The sequence below is a fragment of the Anastrepha obliqua genome, chromosome 5 (assembly GCF_027943255.1).
Source record: "Anastrepha obliqua isolate idAnaObli1 chromosome 5, idAnaObli1_1.0, whole genome shotgun sequence".
NCBI lineage: Eukaryota > Metazoa > Arthropoda > Insecta > Diptera > Tephritidae > Anastrepha > Anastrepha obliqua.
The window spans coordinates 16970765-16994695 of NC_072896.1; the positions used below are offsets into that span (position 1 = coordinate 16970765).

Below are 23931 nucleotides of genomic sequence, written 5' to 3' on the forward strand. Positions count from 1 at the left end.
CTTTTCTCATGTAAAAGCCAAAAATAGTGATATTTTGAAATTATTGTATGGGGAACCCCCCAGGGGAGTTCCAGGGGGTGCGCCACTGGCATGGGTGGATCGGCCGTCCAAAGTTAGTGGGGGTCGGTCATACATTTGGACTCGATTGGAGCACTCTAAATGGGTCAAAGTGGGATTTTTCGTTCGACCCAAATTGGGGGACATCAGAATTCGTTTTAGAGGTATGGTTCATTCGGCAAAGTTTCTTATTTTGATCCCTAGAATACGATTTTCACAGAGCAATGAGCGATTTTTAAATCGACCCGCCCTAATGTATATGTCTATGTAGTAGGAATATCAATGTGAGCGGAAAATTTGGATCGCAGTATTTCGGGATTTTTTAAGGTAATCCCGAAATTCTGGGATTCGTAGCGGGACTCACCTTGGTTCATAACTTCTTTGTATAAGTAAAAATTTAATCACTGAAATCATTTTAACACACCAGGAAGTAAAACCAGTTAGAATTTCAGATAAACTGATTTTAAAATCATCTTTTTCAGCTTGATTTGTAAAAATGCTTATGCAAAAAAAGATTATCCAGTGCGTCTAAATGAGATGATTTATTTGTAAATAGTAATGAAGCAGTTCTCAATTCAAGCCATTTTACACCCTACTGAACAAGGCAGCGCAACATTAATCGTCCAATTTTTTTTAATAATTTTTTTTTACTAAAAAAATAAGTTTGAGTGATGAAAAATTTTTTTTTTAGTTTTACGCCTTTGCTTGTCTAAATGTAATTGCTATTCTCCACTTTTTTAACTCACAAGTATCCGATATGATAGACGTACGAGGCCACTTTCAAAAATTATGAATCTTCCGATGGGGTGATTAATTTTGCGCCACCTTGTATAAGAAATCCTTCTTAAAAATTGAGAATCTTTTGTAATAAACAACTTTTCACTTTGTTCAATTGAATATTTAAAATGTTTCGGAATTCCGGGATTAAGCTAGTCCCGAAATTTTTGATTAATATTTGGAAGAGTAGGCAATTGAGTAGTAAAGTCCTCTCTCGACGAACAAAACTCACACTCTACAAGACTCTCATCATGCCCGTCCTAACGTATGGCGCAAAAGTGTGGACGATGACAACATCCGATGAAGCGACGCCTGGAGTGTTTGAGAGAAAGATTCTGCGCAAGATTTTTGGACCTTTGCATCTTGGTAACGGCGAATATCGCAGGCGATGGAACGATGAGCTGTATGAACTTTATGACGACATAGACATAGCCCAGCGAATAAAGATCCAGCGGCTACGTTGGCTGGGTCATGTCGTCCGAATGGATACAAACGCTCCGGCTTTGAAAGTATTCGATGCGGTACCAGCTGGTGGTAGTAGAGGAAGAGGAAGGCCTCCTCTGTGTTGGCAAGATCAGGTGGAGAAGGACTTGACTTTACTTGGTGTGTCCAATTGGCGTCGGTTAGCACGAGAAAGAAACGACTGGCGCGCTTTGTTAAACTCGGCCAAAATCGCATAAGCGGTTATCGCTCCAATTAAAATGAACAAGAAGAAGTCCCGAATTTTCGGGATCGTGATGCGAGATTTATATCACTAGCTACATAAAGACAACATAAGACGACATTGTAGTCAGAAAGTATTGTCTTTCCGTTGACTGCATGAACGGATAAGCACTACAACAATGCAAATAAAGGATGGAAGCGTCAAAAAGGCGATTGTGGGAATGAGAAAGCAGTTAACTAAAAGCCTGAGTATGCAAGAGAAATGCGGTTAAGTAAAAACGTTCCGCAAAAAGAGCAAATTCCGCATTTCTTGCTCAACGCTCAACTCGTTGCAGGCACTTCCTTCGCTTGGTTTCCTTAATGTAGCCACTTGCCTTTTTTCCCTACCACATCTTACCTTAGTAGTGAAAAAATGTCTTCTTTTATTCTTTGGTAAAAAGGCAAGAGAATGAGATATACCAGGTGAAGTCCAAAACAAGCAAGACTGAGCTAAAATAAAAACGAGCAGGAGCTTTGTTCTGATAACTTCGAGTTTATTTATTCAAAATATTCCCCTCTGGCCTCGATACACTGCTTTGCGCAATCCATAAACTTTTCGAAAGACTGTTTCAGGACACTGACCGGAATGTTCTTCAGGATGTCGGTACACGCCTTGGATGGCTTCTACGCACGCAAAACGTTTTCCATTCATGGCCAAATGCAATTTCCCAAATAGGCAGAAGTCACAGGGAGCCATATGAGGCGAATACGGTGAGTGATTGATGATTAAAATGCGATTCCTAGTCAAAAAGTCAGTCACAGGAATGGATCGATGAGTTGGTGCATTATAATGCAATAAGTGCCAGCTTCCTCCTTCGCGATATTCAGGGCGAATTCGACGAATGCAATGCAACAAACGCTTCAAACGCCAAGGTAGAAAATTGCATTGACGATTTGGCCCATTGGCATGAACTCCTTGTGGACAATTCCCTTGGGATCGTAAAAACAAATTAGCATCGACTTGATTTTTCACTTCTCCAAACGCGATTTTTCGGGTGGTGACTCGTCTGGGGCCTTCCATTTGGCACTTTGATGCTTAGTTTCCGGTTCATGTTGGAAATACCACGTTTCATCACCACTTACCATGTGTTAAACGAAGTTCTCGTCTATTCTCGCCTCTGTAATGAGGTCTTTCGAATGTTGAATTCTGAGCAAATTTTGGTCCTCAGTTAACTTGTGCGGAATGAAACTGGCTCAGACCTTTCCTAAGCCCAAATGATAAGTTAAAACGCGATAAATCGATATTTTGGAGATATTCAACTCCGATTCCATGAATTTCAACTATGGTTTCGGTTCATTTTTGATAAATTTAGGTACAATTTCGATGGAGTTTTCGGTGATTACTTATTTTGGGCGGCCCGTACCAGCTTGATCAAAAAGTTCCCAGGTAACGCTCTAAGTCAATTGAGTCACACAGTGCCATCATTATTGGTGAATTTTATACCAAGAACGAACGAATACCATCCAACAGCCATCGAACTCACCTGATATGCCTCCCTGAATTTTTTTCTGTTTGATCGAGTTAAACCCGCTTGACCACTACGGGGAACGCGTTTTAAAATCTAAAACGAAGTAATGGAATAATCGAAGGCGGATGTGATGGCTTTACCGAAAATAGAGTTCCAGTAATGATTCGAAAACTGGATCAAACTCTGGCAGAAGTAGGTTGCAGTTGATGAGGAGTACTTTGAAGGTGATAATATCACTTTTGAGAAAGAAACTCATATTCTGAATTTTCTGAATATATTCCTGGAACTTTTTGATCAAGGTGTATGTTCATTGTCATTTATGCCCTCAGAACCATCTTTGAAACGTGTAAACCACTAATGAACGCTGGCACGTGATAGACAATCATCGCCATAAACTTTTTTCATCAATTCAAATGTTTCGGTAAACGTTTTACCGATTTTAAACAAAATTTTATATTAGCTCTTTGTTCGAAACTCATTTTTGTACCGATGACACAAACATACTGACATTTTGGACGCAATAGCCACGCTTCCACTGAACCGAATGTCACCAAGCTTTCAGTGGAAGTCAGCTAAGGATGTAACTTCCAACGCACTAACTCATTAAAAAGAAGGAAAAAAAGATGGCGCCATCAAAACAATTTTTATGATGCCAGTCTTGTTTATTTTGGACTTCACCTTAAAATAAAGTGCACCTACTATGAAAAGATATTACAGAAAAAGCAGAAAAAATCATAAAAATAGGAATAATTGAAAAGTATTTAAATAGAAGCAGAGCAGATCTCCTTATACAGTTTAGAAAAATTTCAACTCCTTTTGCAGAATTCAAGTCTCTCTTCCTTTATGAACTATTGTTAGAACTTCTGCAAATCTGGCTTTGTGCGCGTTTTACCGAGACAAGAAGTAGTACCTTGTCGTAGTATTTTACCAAATATCTCTTCCTCAGCCATTTTTAGCATTGAAATAGTCAAGAAAAGTTTTTTTTGTAGAGCCAGCACCTGTATGCGCACTTCAAGATTTGTCTACCTGTATTAAAATGTTGTAAAAACGAGTACCCATATCAACGTGTTTAACTTTTCTATTCTTTCCCTCATCCCCTTTGCCCCAATTCAAACTGCAAGCAGCCCTTCAAACCCACCTCCCTTCTTATCACAAAATTCTTGCATCTGCAGGCGCTTGCGCTCCATCAACTATACACTCAACTTCTGCCCACTATTTAAACGCTTATTTTTACCATCTTTTTTCGCTCTATTCATAAAAGTGTGTGCGAATGTCTTGCGACTACTAAGCTTCTTTGCAGCTGCATTTCCCTCTACGTTGAGTTTATTATTAACTGTTTTTGTTACTGTTATAATATAGCTCTGGTTTGGCGCATCGTTCCGTGCCCTTTTATGATTATTATCTGCTTTTACCTTTCTTCTGCCGGTGTAACAAGAGTTTATTTTCGCTTTATTCCAGTCTCTTCTCATGATTGAAGAGGTCTCATAGTTGTAGAGGTACTGGCGGTAAGCGCTTTACATGTGACATATTTACGGTTTTCCAAAGTTAATAGTTTTATTATAAAAGTCAACAGATTTCATAGTATTTTAATGCAAGTAAAGTATGCACTTGTTGGGGTTTAATTTTATGTGAACTTATTTTTTGCTTTCATTTTGTGTGAAAACATTTGCTAGGCAATTATTTCTCTAGCTAATGCAAGCAATTATCGAATCAAAAACGGGTTATTATATGGATTATATTTGTATGGCCCCTCATAATGTTAATTATCATTGCGTACACTCTTTTGTGATCAGTAGTCCATTATAATTATACTAAGTAGTGCATCCAGTTATTAAGTACGCACGTGCGGTCTGATCCAATAGATGAGCGCGCTTGTTTCGATCTGCCTCTCTGCTCTCACAGGCAGCCTGCTCTACAACATCAAATGAGTCGCCCTATGCTTTTCTCAGTTTACCACCTGAAGATGTCTTCCGCTTGGGCAAGGCTTCGAAATCTCTATACGGGCTGAAATCTTTGCGACAATGACATGAAAATCTTGACATTGGCCGGCACATATTATCTCGGTTAAAGGTACTAGCTATGCCCTCAAACTTTTACATTCCGTTAGTTAAGTTTCTTAAAAAATTGTATGTCTTAATACCAGGAAAGAACAACGTTTTATGGAATCAGAATCAAGCCTTGTAAAACAACTCTAAAAGTAAATATAAATATTGGGTTGGCAACTTGCCAAATTGCGGATTTTTTTTTTAGAAAATCAAAGAGAATTTTTTCACGCAACTAAATAACTTCGTTCTGTAATGTATTGCCCATTTTGATCAATGACCTTTTGCCATCTTTCAGGCAGCATTTTAATCCCACGTTCATAAAACTTCTTTTTTTTATTAGGAAAAAACTAAATCATGTACGATTGGACTTCATCATCATTATTGACATTTTTACCGTTCAAGGAGTTTTGTAAAGATCGAAACAAAAAGTAATCAGATGGTGCAGGGTCACGACTATATGGTGGATGTGGCAAAACATCTCAACCAAGCTCCAATAATTTGGCCTTGCACTTTCATGATGGAATACAAAACTTTTTCGATTTGTCAATTCGGGCCGATTTTCTTCAACTGCATTGTTTTATTTCATTAGTTGTTCAATGTAGACATCAGAATAGATCGCTCGGTTGGGTGGTAAGAGTTCAAAGTAGACAACTCCTTTGGTTTCCTAACAAACTGATAACAAAGCCTTCTTTAGATGAACATCAGCTTTTGATGTTGTTTGAGTTGGTCCACCTGACCCGATCTTTTCCGCTTGACATTGTTGTAAATAACCCACTTTCCATCGCCAGTTATCAGTCATTTTAAAAATGGACTATTTTCATTACGTTTCTTTGTTGCGTTAAATGCGTTTCCTTCAGTTCGTGAGGACCCTATGTATCGAGTTTTTGAACATAGCCAAGTTGTTTTAATGGATTTTGAATGTATGTATGTGATACGTGAAGCTTCTCTGCAATCTCACGTGTTGAATTGTGACGATTCGAATCAATTATTGCTTTGATTAGGGCGTCATCAACTTCAACTGAATGACCAGAGCGTTTTTCATCTTTGAGTGAAAAATCACCAGAACAAAATTTGGCAAACCAATTTTCACACTGCCGTTCTTTTAAGGCTTCGCCACCATAAACAGCACATAACTTTTTATGAGCTTGCAACGCGGTTTTCCCTTTGCGGAAATAAAAAAGCAAAATATGACGAAAATGTTCCTTTTGATTTTCCATTTTTCAACGAACGCAAAACGAAAACTACGCAAGCAGTAGTTAACATTCGTTTGAAGCGTAAAGATCCCTTCTTACCTGACGTCAAAAATGTCTACCTTCGTCCCGAAAAAACAGCATTTTCGGGAAGTCATGCTCCATTATTACCTTTTAAAGAAAAGTGCAGCTGAAACGCGCCGTATATTGATCAGTATTTCCGGTAATCACGCTCCATCAAATATAACTTGTAAAGAGTGGTTTCGACGCTTTCAAAGTGGCAATTTCGACATGAATGATAACGATCGCAAAGGGGCACCGAAGAAATTCGAAGACAATCAACTACAACAATTAGTGGATGGAGACGTATGTCGAACCCTTGATGATATGTCTAAAGAGTTGGATGTTGACAGATCAACTGTCGGTAAACGTTTCCACGCGAAGGGAATGGTCCAAAAAGCTTCTAACTGGGTGCCACATCAGGTTGAAAGGAAGGGCTATCGAGAGACGTTTGGTGACGTGTTAGATACTTCGTGAATGGCAGAAAAAAAAAGTTTTCTGACGACGAAAAATGGATCTCTTTTGATAACTCTAAGCGCCGAAAATGTTGGAACCTACCAGGTGAAAAAGGTCCATTGACAGCGAAAACAAATATTCATACTTCTAAGGTTATGCTACGCGTCTGGTGGGTTCAAAAGGGTGTCATCTAGTAAGAACTGCCTAAACCATCTGAAACCATAACTGGCGATCGCTACCCACTGCAACTAATGCGTTTGAATCGAGCTCTCAAAGAAAATGGGACGTTAGACATGACAAACTAAGTTTGCTTCATGACAGCGCCACGCCACACGTTGCTAGGTAGGTGAAATGGTTGAAGTGCCAGCCTGGCACTCCTCAACTAGCACTGAGGCACCGTTTGGTACCATGATGAGACCGCTAACATACAGATATCTACAGCAAGCCACAGCTGTTGATGTAATGGAGGTGACTGATTGCATTTAGGTTGGCGCATTGCCCCAGGTTGTCGAAGAAAGGAGCGCCCAGTACCTTAATCCTCTAGCTACCAAACCCCGACATTTACATGGAAAGTGCGCAATAGTTTTCTTCTCTGAAAGGTCCCCACAGCTTCTGCAATGGGAGTTAAATTGTAACCTTAGTTTTTCCGCGTGTGTGCCGATCGTCCAGTGACCTTCGTATATTGTATTGGGACACGTTGCTAAATCGGTCCAGAAATAATATATTTAGATGGAGTGAATTGGGAAATCTTGCCCCACCCGCCGTATTCTCCAGACATTGCACCTTCTCATCACCATCTGTTCCGATCAATGCAGTTCAGCCCTTATTGGAGAGCGGTTCACGTCTTACGAAAGCATCGCAAACTGGATCAATTAATGGATGAAGTCAAAAGAACTCGAATTTTTCGTCAGAGGAATCCGTATGTTGCCTGAAAGATGGAGCAAACTTGTAGCTTCCAATGACGCATATTTCACATAATTTCCTGTATTATTTAATTGCTTAAATAATTCGTAACTTTGGCTTAGAAAGGCCGGAAACTTATTCCTATACCCAATACTTAAATAAACAGAAAACATCTCAGATCTTTAAAGCAATCAGCAAATACGTTTTATTGCTTCGAAAAATTACCCTTGTTTTTTGGGCTTACTCAAACTCATCACTTTTCATACAAATGAAATAAAACAAAACAAGGACTACAAAAACAAAGACTACACCTTTTTCAGCGCTTTAAAAATTTTCAATTTTTACTCTTACCTAATTACCTCGTTTCTTTCTTCTTTTGCAGAGTAATACAATCATCACATCCTGTATGTAATACCATAATGTTATTTGGTGTCATCATATGTCTCGCATCAGTCATACTGTTGGGTATGGATGGGCGGTTTGTTAGTCCAGAGGAGTACCCGAAGGTAAGTAAGAGCAAAGGGTGCAAGCCATCAAACCATGTTTATATATCTTAAATGCATCTAGGAATTCTATAAGTAGTTGATATGAACTAAGTAATCACATCCAACGATAGTCCTTATTTGCGAATGGGTGTATTAAGCGAATTGTGAAACTGGTTGTTCTAAAGTTGAGACTTTTGAACTTGTGTTTTCATGTTTTAGAAAAAACTATTTCTAATGAGATCTCATCAAAGGATACACTGTAGACAGAGACATCAATTAAAGAGCTTTATTATCTCTTTTGGTAATGAAGCTCGTAAGCCTCAGCAGGGGAGGATGGATTGATGGTAAAATTATAAAATATTTTTCACTTGAATAGGTTTCACATATCGAGCATAACCTTACTGCTCTTTCACGTCAACAACTATAGAGCAAGAAATATCACTTTTCATTTTCATTAATTTTTTATATCACTTATTTTGTTCGATTGTTGGGTTCTGCAGATATTCGAAATTTTTACCACCTACTCTTTCTTCTCCAATCTAAGATCATTATTTGGCCATATCGTGAACACTACAAACAAAATTATGTGGATTTTGAGCTCTGTGACTGATTTTACATAGGATGGCTTTATTGTTAGGTTTTTTGGCTGTAAGCTAGTGTAAGCAAATTCTAACTTGAGAAACCCTCCAATTCTCTGAGTATTCCTAAAATCTTAGCCTTTTTGAAATAGGAGCACCCTAAAGCTAGATATCATTAGATTAATTCAATTTTTTTACAGATTGTCGAACAATTTTGTTTAAAGTTCTCTGAATTAACAGATAGATGAGAATAGATAGAATGTGCCAACTTTTAAAAGTAAGCAAAAGGTTTTATAAAATAGTTTAAAAAACGTTAGACTCGTATACTCGTATGCTTGTAAATAATTTTTTTCAGGATATTTTGAATTCTTTTCTTTCTGACAAAATTTGTTTGTGCTCTTCTTTTCCAGATATGTCAAGCGCGCGCTTGGCTATTAACCACCGGTTTTACATTAGCCTATGGTGCAATGTTCAGCAAAGTCTGGCGTGTGCATCGTTTTACAACAAAAGCGAAAACAGATCCAAAAGTAAGTAAAGAAAAACTTTAATCAACTGAGTAAACAAATAAGAAAAGGATGCTGGATAATAAAATGGCAAACAACGAATTTCGTGAATTGCCACTATTTTTTTCTTATGTAACTTGGTTTCCAAAGCACGATTCAATAAAACCAAATGTTCGCTCGAGAGTTTTTTAATTACGCAACTGAATAGGTGTATTACTAAAGATAGTTAAATATAATAATTTTTGAAAATTCATACATTTTGTTCTTTTATAACTAAAAGTCGAGCGAAATAGAACTCGAGATTCCATTGGATTCTCTAAGTGTGCGGGCAACAGGAGCATTAGGCGAATAATTCTTGTTTATTTGCCAATTCGATTTCGAATGTGGGCGATCATACAATTATACTATTAGTCAGACTTCCTTGACTCTTTTTGGTCCAAGGGCAGCCTTTTTCTAATCTTTTGAATTCCGCTTTTTAACTTCTGAACTTATGACATGTATTTAGTTCTGAGTTTCACTGTGCTATTCGAGGTCTATAAAGCAGTAAATTCTTAGACTAAATTAATAAATAAAGAAATTAAAGCCCAAATACTGTTAGTTTCGTAATCAAGTAACGTGCAGTGATTGAATTTTTAATTTTGGAAGGTTTAAAAGAAAAATTAATTTATGAACGAATGTCCAAATAGTATAAGTACCTACTTTTCGCCATCTACTAGTAGAGTAGAAAGAGAGTTGGCTGCATTTAAAAGTGGTAGTACAAACCTTGAAGATGATCCACGACAAGGACGTCCAAAAACAGCAACAACACTAGAAATCATAGAAAAAATACGGGATATGGTATTGGAAAATCGTCGAGTGACTGAAAGAGATTTAGTAGAAGTCTTTGGAATCTCACTAAGAGAGCTAGCGATATTTTGACTGAAGTATTGGATTTCAGTAAGCTGTGTCCAAATCAGGTACCACATTCGCCAACAATGGAACAAAAACACATTCGAATGCGACTTTCTCAGCAACATTTAGTGCGTTATCGAAAAGATAAAGTGGCTTGTGTGCGTCGATTCGTCACTACGGATGAGATTTAGATCTATTACCAAGATCCTAAACCAAAAACAAGACGCTAAAGAGTGATGTGAACCTGGTTCTTCGACTCCGAAACGAGTTCGTGCTCAGAAGTCGGCCAAGAAGCTGCTAGCATCAATTTTTTTGGATGCGAAAGAAGTTTTGCTTGTGGATTACTTACAAACTTTTAAAACAATAAATTTCGAATATTATTGTAACGTTTCTGAACAGTTGAAGAAAAAACGTCGTGAAGAAAGACCCAGTTTGCAAACTAAAAAAATTCTTGTGCATCAAAACAATCCACCGAGTCACAAGAGCATTTCGATAATGACTAAAATCTGTCAATTTAAGTTCGAATAGTTGGAGCATCCACCAGATTGGGCGCCTAGCGACTTCTATCTGCTTCCAGACCTAAAAAAAATGCGTGTGTGGAAAGGAATTTTCATCAAATGATGAGGTCATAACAGCTGTGAAAGCGCATTTTGCTGCCCTTCAGTATTCTCACTTCAGAGATGGAATTCAGAAACTGGAATCTCAAAGGAACAAGTATATTCAGGGAGACTATACAGAATAATAAAGTATACGAATGGAATGAAAGTATACATTTCAAAGTTTAACTAAAAAGAAAAACAATTTCAATCTATTATTTCGTGTTTTATGTAATACCTGCGATTACTGATTTTTGGCATGACATTTTTGCACATTTCTACGCCCCCTTTATAGGCTCCTTCAAATTATGTTAAAATTAAACATCTCCCCGGACAGCTAAGCTTTGTATACAAGAACTTCTTTGCATATTGGAGTATTCTAAGCAAAGGTGCAGTCACATTACATACGAGTTTCGGAGATGTATGGATGTGCGTTCAACATACTGTTCATACTGCTCACAATGCATTTTAGTTAGCTAATAGCAGAGAATGTTAATGATGTTTCAATGCTAATTATGATTCTTATGTTCATTATGTTCCATTAACACTCTCTGCAATGTTTTCATTGCAATGCCTTCAAGCAAGCATCAAGGGGAAGTAAAATATTTCGTGCCTTGTCGAGCGATACGAACAAGCCATTGTCTGTTCGTGTCATTTCTGCTTCGTTGGTGTTCAATCTGTGCACTTACATTGCTGTAAGCGGTGTTAAACGGGGTCTACTGCAATAGGTTGCTTATTGATTGAATGAAGCCAAGCGAGCTTGTGCAACAGCTCAATCGACAGGATAACAATAGCATTAACTGAAGAAGCGCATTAAGGGGACAGATACCTGTAAACGGCCATATTTCCCCTGATTTTCATTAAAATTATTTAAATTGAAGAAGTCAAAATATTTTTTTCAAAATTGGCATACAGTTTATTAAAATAATTTAAAAATTTATTTTTTATTTTAATCATTCAAAATGGCGGATGTACACTCAGGTCGCAGCGGGGCTTCTCAATCGGCGGGAATTGTACCAGTGACCTGAATACAAAAAAACAAAACTTTTTTGTTTATTAATGTCATAATTTCTATATTAATTAAAAAAAATGAAAAAAAATTCGCGGAATAAAATGTTTACAAAAAAATGAATTTTGGGGCGAAATTTCCCAATATTTTTGCTTCGGAAAAATTATTTTTTCGAAAAATTTTCGAAAACTTGAAACACAACAAAGTAATATCATAAAAAATGTGTGTAAAATTTCAGGGAGTTCAGTCAATAACTTTTCGAGTTATCTTGTACGCCAATTCGAAAAATATGGTTTTGAGAAAAACGGGTCTAAAGTTTGAATACATGAAAATTCAATAAAGGGGTCGTCACGGTTGACAGTCTATGATATAAGAAATACTTAAATTTACGTTCTAAACATTTTTTAACATATTCTTAAAGGATTATATTAACATTTTATGAAAAAAACGAAATTTTTTTTTTCGTAATTTTACAGGTATCTGTCCCCTTAAGGATTTTTTAGCAATACTGCAGAGCCTTTGTTAAACCTGGAGTCTGAAACCTGCTGTGGTCCTATGGATATATATACACAGCACTTATCAGACCAATCATCACTTACGTCTCTGTGGTCTGGTGGCGATGGACCATGGTTAAGTCCACACTCCGGGAACTATACAGGCTGCAAAGAAGTGTATGTTTATGCATCACGGGTACCATGAGTACAACCTCTGGTGATGCCCTAAATGCTATGCTTGATTTCCTCCCCTTGGATCTTAAGGTACAACAGGAAGCAATAAAAGCAATATGTAGACTCCATAAATATGGTTTCTAGCACGAAGATGGAACTTCGGGACACAGAGAAATCTTTAAGTTGCTATCTGAGCAGTATCCACTCTTTTTGGCACCTAAAGACGACCTGATACCCATAGTTTCATTTGGAAGGTAATTTGATGTCAGATTTCCATATCGTGAACAATGGAGCCATTCAAAATGCTTTCAGGCAGGTTTCACGGATATTTTCTTTAACGATGGGTCCAAGAATGAAATAGGGTATGGAGCCGGATGGTACTTAAACGATAGTAATAAGTATCACCATGCTATGGGGAAATGGCAACTATTTCCAAAAAAAAATGTTTGACGCCCTGAAAGTAGCCGAATGGATAATCGAGAGGAGTTGGAGAGGGAAACAGATTGGAGTTTTCAGTGACAGTCAGGCTGCACCCAAGGCTCTGGAAAACGCGAAGCAAACCTCGAAGATTGTTCCAGAATGTAAGAAGAAGCTTAATTATGTCGTAAGACAGAACAGGCTTGCACTTATATGGGTTCAAGGACACTCCGGTGTTCAAGGAAACTAAATGGCCGATGAATTGGCCAACCGTGGATCAGCCTCAAGGGCCAGAGCCAATAATCGGAATCAGTTCCGCAGGAATCATGAACTGTATGCATGCAATTTACATAAAGAGCGATGCTTGGAGGAAGCGAATAGCACTGAGAACTTTCTCTGGGAGTGTCCTGCCTTTGCTAGAGCACGGCTACGAGTTTTAGGTTCAGATGTCGTGAGAATGAGCAATATTCGTTCTCTAAAACTGGAGGATATTTACAGATGTGCCAAAGACTCTGGAAAATTCTCACAGGACTACTTACCTCTCTCTTTGTCTCTATGCTTTCCTATCTCTTTCTCTGATACTTTTCTCCTTTCGTCCTTGACTATGTACACTCTTTCCAGAGCTCTAAATGCAATGGCTGTTTAGCCTGAGTGTTTTAGGGGCCACCAAATCCATTGGTGCTTCTTGGCTCGACCTGTTCAAATTCCTATTTCAATGCCTGAAGCAGGTTTTTATCGCTTCAGAAGTTGAGGCCAATTTCATTTTTCTCCAAGAAAAATGTATAAAAAGAATTTTTCCTCGCTTGACTAATTTATATACAATAAGCAGAAGTAGAGGACAAATTTGATTTTTATGCTCATATACAAAAATTTTTACAAGCAAAAAAAAAATATTTTAATTAAATTTTTAAAAATTCATCTGGTGCATGTCGTTTTTATTATAATACTAGCTTTAACCCGCGGCCCCGCTCGCGTTCTCCATGTCTCTTCTTCTTTCTCTCAAGCATGAAAGTATGTTTTCGTGTTGTTGTTCACTCTCGTTTGATCTTGCATCTTTCTTTCTTTTTACCCCAGTGGATTGTCTTAATAATTTAGATCTTCTTCTTGTTGGCATATTGTGATCTCATGAAACGAATCTGCATAGAGAATGGAGTAAATAAAAGTCTGATATTTTTAAAACTTTTGTAGAAATGAGACAATTTACATTTATCTTCGATCCATTTTTAAGAGTGTACGATACGGAATAGCGTGCGTAGTTGGGTCTTGAATCTGGATTACATTCATATATCTATATATAGGTAATATATATAATTTTTCATTCCGGTTATTTGGTTGACACGAATGCAGGTATTTCAGGTATTATTTTAATTTATTTATTTTTAGCACACCAAGTCTGAAATAGTAACTAATACACCTTCCTGTCTCTGAAATTGAACTTCGAATGTAGTTTTAAATGCTTTTACCCGGCATCCATTGCTATGTCTCGTTGAATAAAATCAAAACAACCAATCAGAAAATTATCAAGCAAAATTATTTTTATTAATTTTCTATCTCAAACCGTTTTTGAACTTTGCATTTGGGTCATAGTTGAACAGCTTATGCGGACTATGCAGACTAGAGTGTGCAATAAATAGTGGGAAATAGGAAAAACTAAGATTTCTTAGATTAAATTTGAGCAAATATTCGATTATTAGTGACGAATGAGACTGGTGGCGCGGCCTGGGGGCTGTGGGAAAGGAAGTTCCATCATGACCTTCATTGGGTGAAAATATGAATGTATAAAAAATTGTTCGTCAATTGGTGTTGTCGTTTCGTAGTGATGCGCGGACAACGTACAGACATTTACCTTTATAGTATAGAGATAAAAACTTCTTACCATTGAAAATTTTATTACATTTCTTCTACACTTTTCCCCTCATTATTTTATTATACCATTGAAACATTTTTTTAGTGGTTTTCTAAGTTTCATCACTCGCTTGGTTTCTGCATCGCTATTACAATTCGAAATGCAAATTCTTATGACAACTGAAATCAAACGCCACTTTTTCTCTATTAATCTAAGAAGCGTGATATTTAGCATAAGCTAATTTCAATTTTTTTCTTAACAATCAGCAAAAAGAATAGTTGCATTTATTACACAAAAAACAATGAATTTTAATATACTCAAATAAGTAACTAAAATTTATGAGTTCACGCATTTTTATTAAAATTGAAAAACAACTAAATTTATTATGCACAAGGCACTCAAGCCAATTGAGTTAATCAATTTTGTTGTTGGTCAATGCCAACGCTTTTGCGTTAAGTGAATCACGCAGTTGCGGTCAATTGCATAACCAGCCAATCAACACAGAACATCGAATAGCTATACATCAACGACGATAAAATATTATTACCCAGTAGTAAATATCGGGGAAAGCACATAAAATGAATTCATGATTTTTTGCTTTCCAGTGCTGAAGTTTGTAGGCTCAGTGCTGGGATTTTACTTTTAATGTCAAACAAATGCATACCTGATCTCTGCTGGAAGGAAATTTTCATTTATGTGCACTTTCATACTGCTATCCTTCCACTATTCTACATTAGCAAGAGCTCGTAATTTGCGATGTAAATGAGGCTCAGTTTAGAAAGTTTACTTGAGATACTTTGCCGAGCTGTCAGAGCTGTTTGTTTTATCACGCAACACTATGCCACGGAACTCATTCAGATAGGGCCTCCAGAAAACTGAATCTTCAGCAAATTATCGAGAAGCCATCTTCAAATCAATATCTATCTAGGAAAGAGTTTCACAAGGCTACAATCTTCGGACAACACTGCTGTGCCTTCATCTCTCAGCGAACTCCTGCATCTACTTCTCCGGAAATGAAAATTTCATTTTGGTCACGAGCAAGAAATTGCCTCCTCACCTTCACCGTGTCACTGGCGATCTATCAGCGGCATTGTTCAGCCTTCACTTCTGAGAGCGCTCCTGTATCTTCTTCTACCACAATGACAATTCTGTTTCAGCCACGAGCAAGAATTTGCATAATCTCAGCAACATTTATTTCAGTGCCTTCTTTCTTCTATAACTTAACTCCTGTAAATCACAAATTTAGCTTTCCGTAAAATAATAATTTTGACCACCTGAAGCAAGCAGAAGAACAAAGTTGCAAGTGTCAAAAAGAAAACCTCAAATAACCGATTTTTCTTCATTTCAGTAGCTCAAAATATACTGAAGCTCCTAGTTCTCCTAGTCACGCCAAGCACTTGCGACCAGGTATTTAATATACCAATAGCGCTTCACCGATTACGCATCACCAGTTCAGTGAAAGACATCAAGCCTTTCTGGTGGCACCACAAGTAAAGCCTATCGGCCAATATCGGTCTAAAGAAGAATGGCACCCGTTTGCGTCTTGAACACTGAGAAGATCTTAACGTCATCAGCATAAAGCAAAAATTTCGCAAATGAGAAAATGTTTTCTTCACATTCCTTAATCAATCCAGAATCTCTCTCATCGTACTTCAAAATTACCAACCAAATATTAGAAAAAAAAAACAAGCAGCTCCGTAATTTATATTTCACGAAAAATGTTTTCAATTTTTAATATTTTAAAATGTTTTTGTAGTTTATTCTTGTACCACTCACAACTTAGTCCGATTCACTGCAATTTACTGGTGCGCATAAAATACGCATAGTAGATAAAAGTGTACCAACACACGCACATTCTCATGCACACGCACTTGACACTCCCAAAGGCTCGCCACAAAACCCGCGCCACAAACATGATTTTCCAATTAGCGCATCAAGTGCAAAAACAAAGTGATGCCTCGTGAAAATATTTTTATGAATTTTAATGCATTTTATTTTGCAGCATTTTTATTTGGAGCTTATTTTTTATTTATTCGTTTCACATACATTTTTATTCACATACATTTCGTTTTTTATTTGCATCTTCATTCACTTTTTTCATATTTTTCAGGACAAAGATAAAAAATTCATAAACTGTGCTGTGGTGAAGCATACCTGTATTTAGCTTTTGAAAGCATCAAACATTGCAGTTTCTAAAAGAGTTTATATTAAATATGTTTTTATAAGTAAATGAACTCCCCTTCAACGATATGCAAAAAATATCAAACGGTAAAAGTACCAGGTGCGACGTAGTAGAACTTAGCTTCGGTTAGGTTATGGTGGTAATCAGTCTGTACAACCAACTCGCTTAGACCTTACAGGTTCATTGTGATACCAATGTGCAGCACGGGAGCCTCATTTATTTATCTTCATTAAACCATTTTGTGGCTCTTATGAAGCGCAGAATTGGTCCAATCCCTACGCCGGATAGTTCCAGAAGAGAATTCATAGAGTATCTACTTAGAAATCCTGCTGTGATTTTAGCGCAGGCTGGACAGTTGCAAAAGAAGCGCTCAACTGTTTCTTACTCTTCCTCATCTCTACAATTTCTACAATATTCCTGGGAGAAAACTCAAAGTCTCAAGGGAGGTCTGCCAACTAGCCAATGCCCGGCAATGCAAGCCACGTGATATCGTCTTTTAAAGGGCTAAGCATTTCCTTTGACTTTTTCTTATTTATTTGCGGCCATAGTAGCTTAGGTGTTACTCATGCGCCCTCATCTCATCATGCCTTATTGGCCGCTTGGATACTACTGTTTTTTGTTATTAGTTTGCTCGTAACCGTAGGTATCCCCACCGTACTTCTATGACTCAGCAGTTGCAAAGTGGTACCTTTCCTGGCTAGCTCGTGGGCTTTACAATTTTCCTGAAGGTGTCCGTGCAAAATGTGGTTTGAGGTTAAACTTTTACATATTCCAACATTATCTGTTTTGCAATCTCCTCCTTGTTTGAAAAAAATCTTTTTCCTGCCGGCATTTTTTTTCAAATTGGCGAACAAATAGTAGTCCGAGAGATACGAGTGAGCCAAGTCTGTAGAAAAGACGGGATGTGAAACTAGATGGAACCCGATTTCTATTCATTTTGCGGCCACAACTGCTGAGGCGTGAGCTGATGCCTTGTCGTGACGGAAAAGGAAAATCATTCGACTTCTTCCATTCAAACGAATGCCAAGCACAGAGAAATAAACCGAACTGGCTGAAACTCTGTGTGTGTGCTTCCAAGAAACATAATCTCGATATACGACGGTAGTGCCACCTTTTTGAAAAGTCCGTGCTTTCAAATAACCCTCATTTGTATAGTCCGTTGCAAAACTTTAAGGTCCCCGTATACTAACAAGGTTTGACTTATTTATTTACATTTTTTAGTTTCAATTATATTTTTCTAAAAATGCAGTTCATACTACAATAAATACCATATTAATCCAAATATAAAACTGCGTACACGAGTTGTAAAAATTCACCAATTTTCATAAAAATGTCACAATTTTTATGTAATTACAAAATTTGAGTACGCACTTTTATTGTCCATTAAATTTTATTATAATATATGCTTTCCATTTCAATTCAACCGGGCTATTCGGGACATGTTCTTCAATTTCGATGTAACTCAAATATGTTGCTCTCTGGTCAAAATAATGAGACACGTATTTTTTTGTTTGCCCGAAAAAAATTTTTTTCAAGAGTTATCGGTAATTTTGTTTTTCAGCTCAAAATCGATTTTTTTTTAATTATATAAGAAAAAATTTTTTTTAACTGCCCATAACTTAATTAAAAATGAACCGATTTTAATAATTCTGGGTTCGAAATGATCATTATTACTTACACGAGCGACTTCATGTAGAAACAATTGCAAAAAAGTAGTTGAAATTTTTGAAGTGAAAACTTCTTTAGAATCGTTGGGAGTGATTTGAGAAAAAGTGAAACGAAAAAAGCGACACTCTTGGCTACGAATATTACATATACACGTAGCGACGAACTAAATAACTTTTAGGCCAGCGACGACAGAATGGCGCGATAGCCGAGCGGCTAGCAATGTGAGCTTCCGATCCAAAATCCTTGGTTCGAATCACAAGAAAAAAAATTTTTTTATACAGTTATTTTATTTTATTTTATGATATGTTTATGATGGGCTTTTTTTCATGGCAGAAATACACTCGGTGTTTTGTCATTGCCTGCTGAGGGGTGAGCGCTATTAGAAAAATAGTTTTCCTTAATTTTGGTGTTTTCACCGAGATTCGAACTGACGTTCTCTCTGTGAATTCTGAATAGTAGTCACGCACCAACCCATTCGGCTACGGCGTTTGTTTAATTTTACTGATGCAAAAATGAGGAAAAATATATGAATAAAGTTTGCTTACTGTTTACACATTTTCCAAAGGTGACGGAGAACCAAAAAAAAAGTCGATTTTCAAACAAATACGAGTGCATATGTGTAATTGTGTTAGAGTTTCGGTCACGCCCCAGCAAAACCTGCGTGCATATGTGTTTGTAACATTCAAAAAAATGTAATTGTGTTAGAGTTTCGGTCACGCAGGTTTTGCTGGGGACGCTCATAATAGCAACCGCGTGTGTATTTTTATATTCGTAAATATTTTCATTTTTAAATATTTACCGCAATTATGACGAAAAATAATGCAGAAAAGTGTCGTGAATATCGATAGAAAAAAAAATCAATAAATAGCATCACGGAATTCATTCACGAAAATTTAATAAAGTATACACCAGAAGTATCGCGGATACTTAGAAAAGATTACGATAAAGTTCCAATGATTTTAAGTGGCGATTTTAACGTAAATTTTGCATTGGACACAGCGGTTCCTTTAATTGACGTTCTCAATACAACATTCAATTTAAAAATGTGTAACAATCGCACTGAATCGACAACACGATCAAAAACAACAATTGACGCGGTATTTCAAAGACATGTTGACAACATCGAAACCAAAACATTTGTATCATATTTTAGCTATCATAAGCCACTCGTATCATTTGTTGAAATTGAAAACATTGAGGATGAATAATAATAAAATGAAGAAAATAAAATATGAACTTTATAGCAATATTATAATGAACCTATAATTATCTTGCTCCTAATGCTGCTTTCGTCTTATTCTCTCTCAGTTTGTTTTACGGAAGGTTTCACTTCTATCGCGTCTAACCGTTAGACTGGTGTTTTTTTTTATTTAGCAAAAAAAAAAATTTAAATTTTTTCGAAATTCAATATTTCAAAAAGTGTATTTTTTTATAACTTTTTCCAAATCAAGAGAACACCTCAAACTTCAATTGAGCTGAATGCCCAGTAGCTAAAATGAGAGAAAAAGCGCAACGCCGTCAAGAAAAAAATTATTAAAAGTCAACGAGAATTTTGAGCGACTTGAAACTTGCACTTCATTCTACCAAAATTTAATGGACTGCAAGATTTCATACAAAAAATTTTCTTAAAACTCTGACTAAAAATGTGAGGCTGATAAATATATGAAATTTTATGAATGTATGAAAGTGTTCAACAAAGCTTGAAATATGGTTTTATATGGTTAGTACTAACAGAATGGAACATGTCTTTAAAATTAATTAGAAAAAAAATATATAGTTATAACAGTTCACGTCAATCAGAAGCAACATATTCAACTGCGACAACGCCATTGATCTCTTAAAAACCACTACACCCGAAAACATTGAGAAAATTGCCAAATAATAGGACTATGAATAAGTTCGTGCGGTTTTACAACAGATGGCGTAACTTGATTATTATTCCATCGATCCACATTTCCAAACATTCATTGGAGAGCTACTGTCGTAAGGCACAAACGTCAGTATAAGTTTTTTATTTGAAGCGTAAACAACAATATTTTTACCACACTTGAAAATGTCGAATTTCGTGCCAAATAATGTGTTTTTGCGGGGAATTCTTCTTCATTATTTTAATATGAAGAAAAAAGCAGCCGAAAGTCATCGTATCTTGGTGGAAGTTTATGGTGAGCATGCTCTAGCTGAGCGAACGTGCCAGAAGTGGTTTGCACGCTTTAAAAGTGGTGATTTTGGCTTGGAAGACGAAGAACGCGAGGGTGCGCCGCCAAAGTTCATGTATACCGAATTGGAGGAATTGCTCGATCAAGATCCGGCTCAAACGCAAGAAGAGGTTGCAAAAACTTTGGGAGTTGATCAATCAACCATTTCCAAACGTTTAAAAGCCATGGGAATGATCCGAAAGGTAGGCCATTGGGTGCCGTATGAATTGAAGCCAAGAGACGTTGAACGCCGTTTTATGGCATGCGAACAACTGCTTCAACGGCACAAAAGAAAGGGTTTTTTGCATCGAATTGTGACTGGCGATGAAAAGTGGGTCCATTACGACAATCCAAAACGTCGGGCAACGTATGGATACCCTGGCCATGCTTCAACATCGACGTCGGCGCAGAATATTCATGGCCTGAAGGTTATGCTGTGTATCTGGTGGGACCAGCTGGGTGTTGTGTATTATGAGCTACTGAAACCGAATGAAACGATTACGGGGGATGTCTACCGACGACAATTGATGCGTTTGAGCCGAGCACTGCGAGAAAAACGGCCGCAATACGCCGATAGACACGACAAAGTTATTTTGCAACATGACAATGCTCGGCCACATGTTGCACAAGTGGTCAAAACATACTTAGAAACGCTCAAATGGGATGTCCTACCCCACCCGCCGTATAGTCCAGACCTTGCGCCATCCGATTACTATCTCTTCCGATCGATGCAACATAGCCTGGCTGACCAGCACTTCCGTAATTACGATGAAGTCAAAAAATGGATCGATTCGTGGATTGCGGCAAAACCGACCGAATTTTTCACAAAGGGAATCCGTGAATTGCCAGAAAGATGGGAAAAAGTAGTAGCAAGCGATGGACAATACTTTGAATATTAAATTTGTAACCATTTTACGTCAATAAAGTTTCAAATTTCGAAAAAAACCGCACGAACTTATTCATAGTCCATTATTTAACCCTAACGGATCTTCGTAAAGTAATTTAATTCCCTTTAGCTATAGCTCTAAGTAACGTATTGTTAGCAATTTAACTGCTATCTCAACTCAGTAATTTCCTATACTTTTTTATATAATATAATATAATGTTTCATATTCACACATACTTTTTTACATACCGGTGAGCCGAAGGCCCTGAGCCAGTGCTCCTTTTTTGCTGTGCAATAACAATTGTATTGTTGTTTCTCATTTTTATAAATAAATAAATAAATAAATAAGACTCCATATATACATATCTAATTCATTCTGAGCACTTCCACTCCAAGCAAAAAATTACAGCTTTCCATGCATGATTTCATTGTCAAACTGCGTCGACTTTCAGTGTCACCCACAAACTGCCACTCACTCAATCATTTCGGTGGCACTAAAACAATGCCTCCCAATGAAATTAAGTAGTCTACTAATGAGCACTTTCAATTGAAAGCAGCAGCTGCTGCATTATACGAGCAGGGAATCAATTGAAATTCAAATGAAAAATAGCATAAAATTTATATCAAACAATTTCGAGCACAACTGAGCGCAACCTTACATACGGCCAGTGACGATAGGCTCAATTGATTCACCACAAAGGCACAATGCCACACAGAATGGATAATATGCATACAGACAACCGCAATTAGAGGTCATAAAATTGCACACAGGGCATAGCATATTTCCCCCGCACACACACCTCACACGTACATAGCCAACCTCAGACACCTGAACCTGCCACCGATGTTCGCTTACACGTGCACTCCGGTACAAATGTACTTGCATATGTAATCATTTGGTATTCCCTAATGCGCATTATGATTGTTCGCAGGCTAGGGAGATGTGTACCTTTGAGGCTCAAATAGCAAGTGCACCTGCATAATGGTAAACTTAATCCTCTGACTGTGCGAATGATTGCTTGCTTGACTACCTGTCAGTTTGTTAGATGCGAGTATTATGCGTAGTCAAGCAGACTGCGCTACACAGAGATTAGTATGCACATACACGTGTACAAATAATATACCTGTATGTAGGTAACATGCGTGTGAGCAATGCAACAACTAGAATTACAAGGCACTGCATTCGAGGTGAAATTAATGTGCCCCGGGGCCGCAGACAATGTTGCTGCTGATGATGATGATGACTCTGTAAACTAATTAAATAGCGCGCATTAGAACGGGGCGTATGAGCAACAATTCAGCTACCTGTAAGCTAATTAAATACAAATAGCTGCGCAGGCTGGCATGCATACATTTCATACTCATATTCATATTCTTTTATAGCATTATACCTCTTATACCACGTTTGTAAGTAAGTCCATTCCTATTTAATCCTTTATGTTTGCAGAAACCCTTTAATAAGTGAAAATGCTTATAGGCAGCCGCCTCTATAGAAATTAAAGGCAAGTTGTGAAAAAATTCGAATCTTTTGGATTGAGTTGAAAACCATTCGTAACCGCAAAACCCTCACTATTTGCACTATGCCTCCAAGGAATTCTTTCGGACAATCCCCAATGTTCGAGCATATTAAATTCAAATTACGTGGTCATAATAGAGTATTTCCATTATATAATGTAAAACACGCGCATCCCTTAAAAAAAGAATAGGGAATAAAAAAACTAGAAAAAACTTGACATAATTTCAAACAAAAAACCATCACATGAACCACAAAGCTTCAAACGTATTAGCACTGGTAGCTTAATGGGCCATCAGAGAAAGAACGTGCATAAACTTAAAGGAACAGATACTGTAAACGGCCATATTTTCCCTGACTTTCATTAAAATTATTTTAAATGAAGAAGTCAATATATTTTTTTCAAAATTGGCATACAGTTTATTTGTATTGGCTGTACAACTAATTAATTTCGTATTTTTTTGTAAAAAAAAAACATTTATTTAAGTATAAATTGAAAAAATATTTTATTTAAAATATTGTCCAACGGAAGTGGCAACTTTTTCCCATCTTTCAGGCAATTTATTGATTCCATCCCAAAAAAAACTTCTCATCTTTTGCGCCGAGAAGTCATTGAGCCATTTTTTAATACCTTCAACATTGGTGAACGGTATTCCAGAAAGGTGATTCGACCGAAACAAGTGGTAATCAGAAGGAGCTACTGTCTGGGCTATAAGGTGGGTGAGGTAGAATTTCCCATCCGGCATTTTCCAAATAATTTTTGACCGGTACTGCAACAAGTGGCCGAGCATTGTCATGATGGAAAATCAATTTCTCGTGTCTGGTTGCCCATTCT

General features: G+C 37.1%; 1 protein-coding gene across 1 annotated transcript in view; it reads left to right on the plus strand.

Annotated features, from left to right (window-relative positions):
* Positions 1-23931, plus strand: part of LOC129247498 (gamma-aminobutyric acid type B receptor subunit 1) — a 266329-nt gene that overhangs the window by 210745 nt on the left and 31653 nt on the right. The window contains exons 9-10 of the mRNA XM_054886646.1: positions 8042-8165; positions 9133-9249. Of these exons, the coding sequence (XP_054742621.1) occupies positions 8042-8165; positions 9133-9249 (241 nt within the window). The remainder of the gene's footprint in view (positions 1-8041; positions 8166-9132; positions 9250-23931) is intronic.